Source organism: Cebidichthys violaceus, unplaced genomic scaffold (genome assembly GCF_023349555.1).
Source record: "Cebidichthys violaceus isolate CVI_PGR_0920_01 unplaced genomic scaffold, fCebVio1.0.p SCAF_3, whole genome shotgun sequence".
NCBI lineage: Eukaryota > Metazoa > Chordata > Actinopteri > Perciformes > Stichaeidae > Cebidichthys > Cebidichthys violaceus.
The window spans coordinates 1,269,581-1,280,254 of record NW_027176483.1 but is presented as its reverse complement, the minus strand read 5'-3'; the positions used below and the strand labels follow the sequence as shown (position 1 = coordinate 1,280,254).

The window sequence follows — 10,674 nt, the reverse complement described above, 5'->3', positions numbered from 1 at the left end:
CCTGTGAAACCAATAGATTGCATCTCATGACTATTTTACAACCTGCTATGATACTGGGCTGCAAGATCCACTATTTCCACAGAATTCAAATCATGTGAAATTAATTTTCTGGAGCCCCCACTGCCGTATCCCCAGTACATCCTCTACGGACCCCTGGGACCCCTACTTTTAGAACCCTGAGGTGGTGAAACCTAAGGTCCAGTGGCCTGTCCGTGCAGCGTCTCGCCTCGACCCTGCTGTCACTCTGAGCGGCTCACAGGGCTCAGGGTTTATTTTTGGACCTCCATGGCGTCCGTTCCTTCCATTTGTAGGAGGGGGGTGGGGGGGTGGGGGGGTGGGGGGGGTGGGGGGGTCGAGTTGGGCTCAACATGAAGTTGCCGCTCTGACACTCCGGGCTGGGACAAGCAGGCAGCAGCCGGGCCGGCCACCCCCGAGCAGCAGTCGCACAGGTAAACACACCGTTATTACACCTTTTATTCTCCAGATAAAGCTGATAGCAGCGTCGGGAAAGTGGGGAGGGGGGGGGCCGCTGGCATCGAACACCCCCCCATCCCCCCCCTCCCCCCGACCTCTGCAGCCTGAGATCTGACATGTGTCGGGGTGTCTTTTGCACCAGCAGGGCTGTGCTAAGTGTTAGCCTCGCACTCTTTTTACCTCCCTGTGGCTCCACAACACACTCCGTCATTTATCTGGAATGAGGCATGACTGATGCTTTGAGTTCTAATCTTCCTGCTGTGTAATTATGAAGAATAAAGTTTGATATTCTCTCATTGAAGCTGAATGTTCTCTCCCGTCCTTTCAAGGGAAACCTGCCTGGAGCGCTTTGAACATCAGCAACAAGTTGTTTTACCTGGTAGGTTCCTTCTTCTTGCATCTAAAAACTGTTTGTGTGTCGTGAAGCTTCATAACTTTCGTCCACTTTTAGGGTGGATTTGTTCACTTAAGGAGGCCATTGTGGACTAGCTTGGTTTTTTCTTACACGGCTATTATTACCCTTTCCTCTTTTGAACTTGCATCCTGAAGGCGGTCTAAATACCGAACCTACCAGAGCCTTAAAAGGAGGGGTGGGCTCTCGTGTGTCGGATGGCATCAGGTTCAGGGAGGGAGGTGGGAGGATTGGAGGCTTAAAAACACAAGCAGCTCCGGCCTACATTTCACTGAGGTGACACACGGAATAAACTGAGGACGTTAAACAGTTGTTTTTGTACAGACTGCATGGTCAGTTATTATCATAAACATATATCTGAATCTTGATTGCACAAATGTTATTTTTACATAAAGGACATTCTCAGCGGGGTTGGAAATAAAAACGAAAACAGAACAGTTCCACCAGTTCCACCAAATTTCTCAGTTTCTCCATCCTTTCACGTTAAATTCTCGTCCTCTCGTGTGATTGGGTATTACTCAATGTTGCTGACGCCCTATCCAGTGTCGCTGGGCTGTGATGTCATGAGGTCACATGCTCTGCATTCACTTTCACCCCTCAGCAGATATATATACACACACATCTAAATTAGTGGGTTTATGTGGGGAGAGAAACGAGAGGATCCTGACGAAGCTGAACGCCAGCCGTGAAAATAAACCTCTAACCTCACAGCCTACAAAGTACTGATATACAATATCAAACATTTAATATAGATCTTTAAAAACAAATAACACAGCACATCTAAGGCTTAGGAACTTTAGGCGAGGGATGGAATATTAGCCAGATTTCCATTAAATTAACCATGAAATACATTTGGATTTGGACGTTCATAGTCCCCAGAGGATGGACCATGTTGTTTTTTGTTGACCTCCTCTCTTTCCTGTAGCATCAGGTCACATTTTCCACTATCCAAAAAACATGAAAATAATAACTTGGCTCGAAAAGTTTTATCATGTTCCAGCACCGCAGAAGATGAACCATTTTGATTTTAATTACTTTTTCTTGAGCATCAAAGATAAGCATATAGATCTAGATTTGGTCGTTCATGGTCCCAGAAGATGAATCTTGAGGATTTTCACCGTCTCTCACTCATCTACCACTATCATCGGGACAAGTTTTACACTTTAACATAAAAAACCCCATTTCTAACCGTATTCCAGCTCCCCAGAGGATGAACAATTTAGATTTTAGTACTTTTCTTCTAGCAACGCCTTTAGCACAAAACGTAGCGTCTTTAGCTCCACTACTGGTAAGAGTCCAAGAACAGATAAATCACCAAAATGTTTCTTCTGTTCAATATTTTATTTGTGCGTAACTTACAAATTTATAACGTTACGAATTGACATTTTCGTACCATTTTTTGGGCATTGTCACCCAAAATTAAGCCTTAAACCTTCATTATTTTATACATTTTGAGCATGGACCATAACTCTATGCAAAGCTGCCCACATGAAAACATACCAGAAAGATGCTGCACTCGTAACAATAAACGTCAACTGCTGTTGCTGCTGAAATATGATATCAGTTATTTTACCCTCGTTTTTCACACGGCTCCTCTTACGTGGAGCTGGTTTCTGATGGCCATGCCTCCATCTGATCTGCTCCACAGCATTCTGATTTACTGTGTTTTCGGGGGAAAGTGATGCAACCTGTAAAATGCCAGGAGTCTTTAAAAACAAAACAAGCAGGTGATTGATTGGCCGCGACTCCTCGATCTAAAATTAGTCCGAGTGCAAAGCTTCACGGGATCAGCTGTGAGGCGGTAACATCATCCAGGAAGAGTTCAGCTCGATTCTCCTGCTGATCTCTGGCTTTTATAATCAACACTCAAACAAACATGAGTCATCCTCAGTGCATCTGAGTTCATAGGACAGATGCTTTGGAACCATATTTAACCCTCATTACATTTGAACCTCGGCTGAAGGACTTCAGGCTCCTTTGTAGGCGGAGAACTTTTCTTATAACTTAAAACCTAAGATAATATTTTAGATTTGCATTTTCTTGATTTGTATTTATTCTGTGCATCTACTGCATTTGATTACCTAAATTTAAAAAATGCCTTTATATATAATCTTATATTCTATTTAACTCTGATCACTTTTATTTTTTTTTGTAAAGCCCTTAATAACTTGTTTTTGGAAGAAATAAAGTTTTTATTTTAATAGAATTTTAGCATCACCAGGCTGACAAACAAAGCCGTTTGGGGCAGTGAACATCTTTGCTTGCTATTATTTTTTTAAACGCTATCATCAAGATAACACAGCTTGTTTGCTCGTGATAACGGGTTAATTCATGTCAATTCTTGAGAAAACCAAAAAGGCGATTCCTCGAGATAAGTAGTCATCGTAGTTGGATGTGGAGGAAAAGGAAAACGACCCAGAATAAAGTGGGTGTTAGGTTAAATATTATTAATAATGTTAATTCCTTAAATGTGGACTGATCTGAATGTTATCTCTAACAGAAAGACAAAATACAATTGTTGCCAGTATTGATCAATAAGGACGTTTTCAGCTTAAATCATTGGCTACAGTTGTGTCATGGAGTCATTACACATTAAGGGTTCATCCTCTGTGAAAAAGGGTAAAGTAGAGGGAATTTTGGCCAGATATTCGCGCTACAGGAAAGTTCAATGGGTCACCAACATTATTAAAAATCATCCTATGGGGACCATGAATCTCCACCGATGCTTTAATGGGAATTCAGCCAGTTGTTGAGGATGGTTTTTTGCTCTGGACAAAACTTAAAACGTTATTGAACATTTCAGATGTAGAGAGTATAATCTTGCGTTCAGGCTGCAGTTGATAGTTTAACAAATATAAAAACAAAATGGAGGTCAAAGCTACATTAGAAAATTATTTTTAATTTATTCAAGAAAAGGGATTAAAAACAAACAATCAGAAATCTCAGTACATGGATATTAAAAGTGAGAAACGTCTGCAGTAGAGACAAAGCTGATGCAAACATAAACAAGAAATAGTTTGATTGTATAAATCAGGTAATAAATGTTGAAATGTAACAGATACCAAATCAATGTCATCTATTTAAGGGCAGCAACAAGTAAGCCAAGACATTAAAATCTCAGTTTTCATACTTTCAGTGTTATTATTATCATCAGTAAAAACTCTGCTGTAACAGGTTTGGACAGAGTATGTCACTCCCGAAATCAACCATTCAGATTGTTCTTAAGCCAAACGTTTTTAAGTGCAGAACAGAATATATATATAAAAAATTGTGATCCATCAATTACATGACTGGAAAATGTAAACTTTTTCTATTCCAAAGACTTTTATGTTTCCCTACACACCATCATACAAGGATCAACCAGATATTAAGGTTCAGCTAAACACTGTAGAGGAGACGACTACAGAGACATTAAAGCTCAGTCAGATATATACATCATAATACAAACTGAATGTCAGAAAACACAAAAAGGAAACTTAACAAATATAGACATTTGACGATCAAATCTTTTGCACTTGAGCTGTTGGTTTGTAGAAAGTGATTTATTGGATATAAATGAAATATTGAGTCTTGCTGCTTCTGACAGAGCTGAAGAGACGATGCCTCCTCAGTAGTCATCATGGTATAAATCTGCAAAAGACACAACAAGATAGTTAAATATGCAGATGTTATGAAGTGGTCCAAATGTCAGTTTGGTGTTATCAACTAAGACATGAGGCCTTTTGAAAGAGTATTGTTGCATTTCGGGATGTTTCCCAACATGTGTATCTGTTAAGGATATATTTTTGAGGAAAGAGGGGGCAGGCTTCTTGTTCAGGATGAGGTCACTGCTGAACAGTTATAGGAAGTTAAAGCGTCCATTTCATGGGGTCTTTAATATGAATCAGAATGAGACCAATCTAATCTTTACAAAAAAAAAAACTCTGAAGGTAGAAAAGCAACTTTCAACCCACTGAAAGGCTGCAAGACTGGTTTAGTTTTGCGCCAGAGAAAAAGTTCATAAAGACATTTTAAAACCTTTTGAAACTTGAAAAATTCACTGCCAACGTGACATGCTAATAATATAAATAATTTAAACATATATTATTATTAAATACAGGTGCAGTGATCTTAGCAGCAAAAATGAAGTACAGGTCCAGGGATTTAGTCTTGGAAGTCCGACAATTTGGCCTGAACTTACATTCTTTATATATTCTGACAGTTGTTTTTTTTCCTCCACAGGGTGCTGAAGCGCTCATGGCTGTCGCATACAGTGCTGTCGCCCAGCCGGGCCTGCTTTCCCAGCATTACCCCCCACCCCTGCTGCCAAAGCCTGGAAAGAACAATGTTCGGCTTCAGAAGGTCCTCAAGAGAAACGCCAAGAAAAAGGCCTCCACTCAGGCATCGCAGCCAGCCACGCTTTTCCGCTCCAACCTTTCCCCCGTGAACGAAGCGAGCCCCGACCTCGAGCACAGCGACCACTCCACCCCGCCCAAGACGCCAGAGACGCCGTTCAGCCTCTACAGCGATCAGCAGCCTCCACGGTTCACCGTCAGGCCGCTGTATCGACACGTGGCGTCCCCTTACCCGCAGCGTGCAGCTCACGGCAGGGGAGCGAGGTTCTCGCCTCAGACGGTGGGAATCCCGTCGTACTCGTACTCGCAGCATGTTACCACGGTTTCCTCATATTCTGCATCGACCCACCTTCCTGGAGACGCAGCTCCAGGGCCAGTTGCAGAGTTGGTGGTGCCCAAAATATCTCTGCCAGCCTCTTTTGTATCTGAGGCAACAGTACCAGCTGCTGAAGTGAAAAAGCCAGCTTTTAGCACGTTAGCTGAAAGTCATGCCGATGTGAGACCTGCTGCAGCTGGAGAAACCCTAAAGACAAAAAGTCCAGGTCTGACTCCTTATTCAGCAACAGCTGTGATTCGTCCTCTCACTGTGTTGACTATGCACGGCAGATCCAAAAGTCCACGTCCAACGTTCAAAGCAACCGAACATTCTAGATCGCCCAAACCAATGTTTGATGTCCCTCAAATTAGGATGTACACAGCTAGCACATCGTTCTACGAGTCATCCAGGACCACACCGGTGTATGACACAGCTGGATTAACAGCTATTGGCGGCACAGTGCCTCATAGTAAAACCCCAACAGAAATAAAACTAGATTTGACTTCAGCATCTGAGGTCAGAAGAGGTACGACACCGACGGCTCAGCTTCCTTTAATGGGCACGGATCCCCAGAGGAAAACACCAACTTCAAAAACTAAAAGAGGCACTACACTAACAGCGGAGATGGATACAATCTTAACTCCAACAGTAGAAATCAAAAGCGCAACCCCAACATCTGAAATCAAAAGCGCAACCCCAACATCTGAAATCAAAAGAGCAACCCCAACATTTGAAATCAAAGGAACAACCCCAACAGCTGAAATCAAAAGAGCTCCTCCATCAGCTGAAATCAAAAGAGCTACTCCATCAGCTGAAATCAAAGGAGCTACTCCATCAGCTGAAATCAGAGTTAAAACACCAACTTATGAGTTTCAAACATTAAGAACTTCAGCAGGACGACCAAGAACCCCGGCATACCACGTGTCTCGCGCTACAACTCCTGTCTTTGAAGTCTCAAGACCCAATCCTCTCTTGTTTGCAGTGTCGCCAATCACAGTAGAACCAGAGAGGTCAAGAACGCCCAAAACTGTTCCTGCAATGGGCAGTTTGTCTACTTCCCAAAGTGTCGAGACTATTGAGCCTAAGCCTACTGAAACAATACTGAATGGGGACATTCATTCGGACATCACTCCTGCTGTAAAACCAATCCAACAAAGCATCACAAAGTCCAAATCAGAGCCTGATCTGACAAGAGGAACTGCTCCAGCTGACTCTCAAACACTTAAAACTCCAACATCTGAGCCGAAAACACAGGTAGTGACTTCTTACAGCAATCAGAGGCCCAAGACTCCAACATACGAAGCATCCCGACTTATGACCACGTCACCTGGCTTTAAAAGACCAAAGACACCAACATATGGGACATCACCTTCTGGTGTATCCCCTGTAGCCTTTCAGAGACCTAAAACCCCAACCCAAGTGGCTCAAAAGTCAAAGTCTGGCTATCGTGGATTGACACCGGCTGAATATGCCGCTTATGGCGGAATAAGAACTTACTCTCCAGCATTCGGTATCTCCGGTTCCAAGACGCAAACTGAGGAGGAGGCTAAAGCTACAATAGAGGAATCAGCAAAATGTAAGACAACCAGCCAAGAACCATCTGTGAAGACATCTGAGGTTTCTAAACCCAAAGAAACCGCCAAAGGTGTAGATAAACCCCTTGTGGGAGATAAAAAAGTTGCCATCACCCCTTCAATCCCTACTATTATTGTTTCACAAGCATCCGACACCTCAGGAACAACGTCAAAACAAGAGACGAGTACAGTATCCTGTCGGGTTGCAGCAAAACAAGAAAAAACGGTGATTAAAGAAACACCAAAGGCTATACCTCCAACAATAGAGGGGAAAACTCTAGAGAAACAGAAAGCCAAAACACAAGTTCAAGAAATCGCCAAACCAAAGACGAAACCTTCGGAAACCAAGCATCCTCTGCCCAAAAGTAACGATCAGGATCCTTTGAAGGCAGTAAGAAAGCTTTTAGGCAAAGATAAAGTCCAGAAATCTGGAAATGAGACAAAAGCTGACATCTCAGATCAAAAAGAGCCGGCGAAACCTGCGGCCGCCACCAAGACTAACATCGAAGGTTCCAAGCAAAGCACTGCAGCACCCGCTCTTCCTGTTACAACGTCTACAGTTGAGCCAACAGGAAGTGAAGGCAAAGACAAGAAAGCAGAATCTGCTCCCGCAGTTAAATCTGCACCTGAGAAAAAGGAAGGCGATGAATCCCTCCCGGCCGAACCCCTTCTTAAGGTCATACAAAAACCAAAGGGTGTAAAATCTAAATTGAGCGGTTGGTCCCGACTCAAGAAGCACATGGTTGTGGAGCAGGAGGAGCCCAAATTTCCAGAGATAAGGGCCCAGAAGGAGGCCACTGGGCCGGACCAGAGCAAGGTGCAAAAGGCCGACGAGAAGGCCATCGACAAGCCCGGCACTCAGGACGAGAACGAAACCAAAGACGCTCCCGTAGCAGCAAAGATGTGGAACGCCGTCCTCTTCCAAATGTTTTCCACCAAAGAGAACATCATGCACCAGATCGAGCTGAACAAAAGCGAGGAGCAGGAGAAGGAGGAAGGGCAAAAGAACGAGTCGAAAGAGATACCTTCGTTTGCGCACAGGCTGCCTGTGCTGCTTTTTAGTCCAAAGTTTGACGCTAAAAGGCTGAAAGAGGCGGCGTCGAGGCCGGTGACGAAAATTGCAACTGTTTTTGAAATGGGTCTGATTGGGCGCAAAGGTAAAGACGAGGAACCAAAAGACTTTAATAGAAAAGCGAGGGGGTTTGCCGCTACTTAAGCTAACATAATATATATAATATAATATATAACTGCCAAGATGAAAATGTAAAGGAAAAAAAGATATATGTTGAATGTACAGTTGCAGAAATCTTAGTCTCTGTGTTTAACGAATGACGTTTGTGTTTGTAGAAAAAGTCGGCTTTGAACTTTATACTTGACAAATGCTTTGTGTTGCATTTGTGTGACTGGTTGTCTGGATGTTCAGTGTTTGTATTTGTGGATTAGCTGGAAAAAAAGAGAGAAAGAGACAGCTACATTTGTCTTAAAGTCATTCAGACGTCACATTTAAGATTAAAGCGTTTATGTTTTCAGTAAAATCAGAGCTTCTCGTTTCTTTCATGTTTACAATAAAATACAGATTAAAGTTATAGATTTATAATTGATATTTCTTTAAAACGTCTGTATTTTTATTGGTGGAAAACAAGTATTTTTTTGGGACAGAGGAACATTTGTTTCTCTTTAATGATCATTCAAATAACCAGTTTTATTAAAAATGGTGCTACTCACCTCAGGGTGAAAACCTCGTACGTAGAGAAAGGTGATTTTTGAAATATTATTTTTAGGCTGTAGATGGATATAGTTTTGTGATTGAACTTTCTTAAAGTCACAATGAAAACAACAATTTGGCAGCGTCATAATTTGCCCTTCTTCCTGTTCCTTGGACATAACGCAGATCAATTAAAGAAGAAAAGAAAATGCACCAATTAGAGTCAGTGAGACACAAAAAAAGAGAGAATGTGAATTTTGTTGACAATTTCTACATGAATATAGGAATGTATTAGCATCCTCTCACACACAATCACGTTAATCTTAAAGATTAAAAAATTATTTGTGACAAAAGAAAAGTTTATTAAAGATTAACGTCCACTGGTTGTGTTTAATCAAAACCCTTCATTCACTACTTCCTGTTTAATCAACACTTAGCTTCTTAATAATGAGCAATACATTGAAATTTTTGTCATTTTGCATGTTGAGTTGCATCCATAAAATGCAGCACATTGCATTGTGGGACACGTTAGCAGAAAGTAACTTTACATGCAAATAAAATAATAAATACATAAATATAAAATGGAAGACTGTAAATAAAGTGCACTCTACAAGTTTCCCTAAAACTTCTCTCCAATTTAGAAATGGAATAAAAAATTTGTCGCCAACAAAATGTTTGATTTCACTGTGACTTGAGGAGCCGACTGACTTAAAGCTGACGTACGTTGTTAGAAGAAGGACGATGAAGAGCAGAATGACGGTGGACTGAAGGGACGGTAGATGACTGTGAAGCAGCGCGGGAAAAACATACAAAGTTTATTCCTCTAGTTGTATTTCTTTATGTTCTTTTTCTCTAATGTTTCTGATGATTTCTAATGTGTGCGATACAGTTCATTTAGGAAAAAGTCAAGTTTCCCTCGTCTTGATTTTATCCGTGTTTCTAACGTTTGAACGATAAAGCAAGAGCAACACGTTTTCATTCATGTGCACCTGAACGTTCATGGTTCGTGTAACGCTTTTGAGTTTAATCAGAAAAACATGTCAGAGCAATGAAAGATTTGAGGTTTGTTTGTGTTGTTGTTGTTGTTTTGCTGGCCCCCCCCCCCCCCCAACTACACAACGTAGTCCAACGTTGTGTTCAGCTCACAACGTTGGACTAAAAAAGTAGAACAAAATTCTCAAGGTCCAGTAGAACATTTTAAAAACTAGTCTAAATTTTTTTTTATAAAAGTTTACATTCGTCTGTCGAAAAACAACAACAAAAAAACGTTATAATTATTAAAAATAGCATCTGCACGATGAAATCCTGCTGAAGGTGTATTTAACCAGCTGTGATTAATGTGTGTTTTTTGTGTCATCTCTTATTCTAAGTGAAGCACTTTGAACCGTAATGTTTTCTCATGTGAAACACTTAAAAAAACAAAACGTGCTACGGAATAAAGTTTGACTTTGATTCAACATTTCTCTTTCCGTTTCAGTTTGTGCTTCAGTTCAAACATCACCTTTGTTTGATGGTGATATCTACTAGTTCATGTTGTGACCCTCTTCACTTGGAGACTCTTCTAAATGTCTGGACTTTAACTAAACGTCTCTTTAAAGGAGCTTTTCTATCAATGGAGTTTTTCTCACACTCTGATCCAGAAATCTCCACTTCAGTAGTTCTGACATCCACCAAACTTCACACCTTCATTCCTCTCTGTGTGCTGAAGCTTTCTACAGAGGGCTTTGTCCACACACCACTCACACACTCATCTATACTACGTTTATTAATAAAAACATGGAGGACATGACTCTAATATTTCAACAAAATGAAACAATAATTTTTGACCTGGCTTTAACTAATGGTGTGATTTCTGTTCT

At 41.4% G+C, this 10,674-nt stretch overlaps 2 protein-coding genes across 3 annotated transcripts in view; one reads left to right on the top strand and one right to left on the bottom strand.

Annotated features, from left to right (window-relative positions):
* Positions 1 to 406: 406 nt before the first annotated feature.
* prr33 (proline rich 33) lies at positions 407 to 10,272 on the top strand. Its single transcript, XM_068722868.1, has 3 exons — positions 407 to 449; positions 804 to 853; positions 5,108 to 10,272. Exon 3 carries the CDS (start codon positions 5,123 to 5,125, stop codon positions 8,324 to 8,326), a length of 3,204 nt encoding a protein of 1,067 aa, XP_068578969.1. The 5' UTR covers positions 407 to 449; positions 804 to 853; positions 5,108 to 5,122; the 3' UTR covers positions 8,327 to 10,272.
* The window catches only part of lsp1a (lymphocyte specific protein 1 a), a 27,309-nt gene continuing 20,400 nt past the window's right edge, over positions 3,766 to 10,674 (bottom strand). For both annotated transcript variants that reach the window (XM_068722871.1, XM_068722869.1), the window contains exon 13: positions 3,766 to 4,516. In XM_068722871.1, coding sequence (XP_068578972.1) covers positions 4,494 to 4,516 — 23 coding nt within the window. In that variant the 3' untranslated portion in view covers positions 3,766 to 4,493. The remainder of the gene's footprint in view (positions 4,517 to 10,674) is intronic.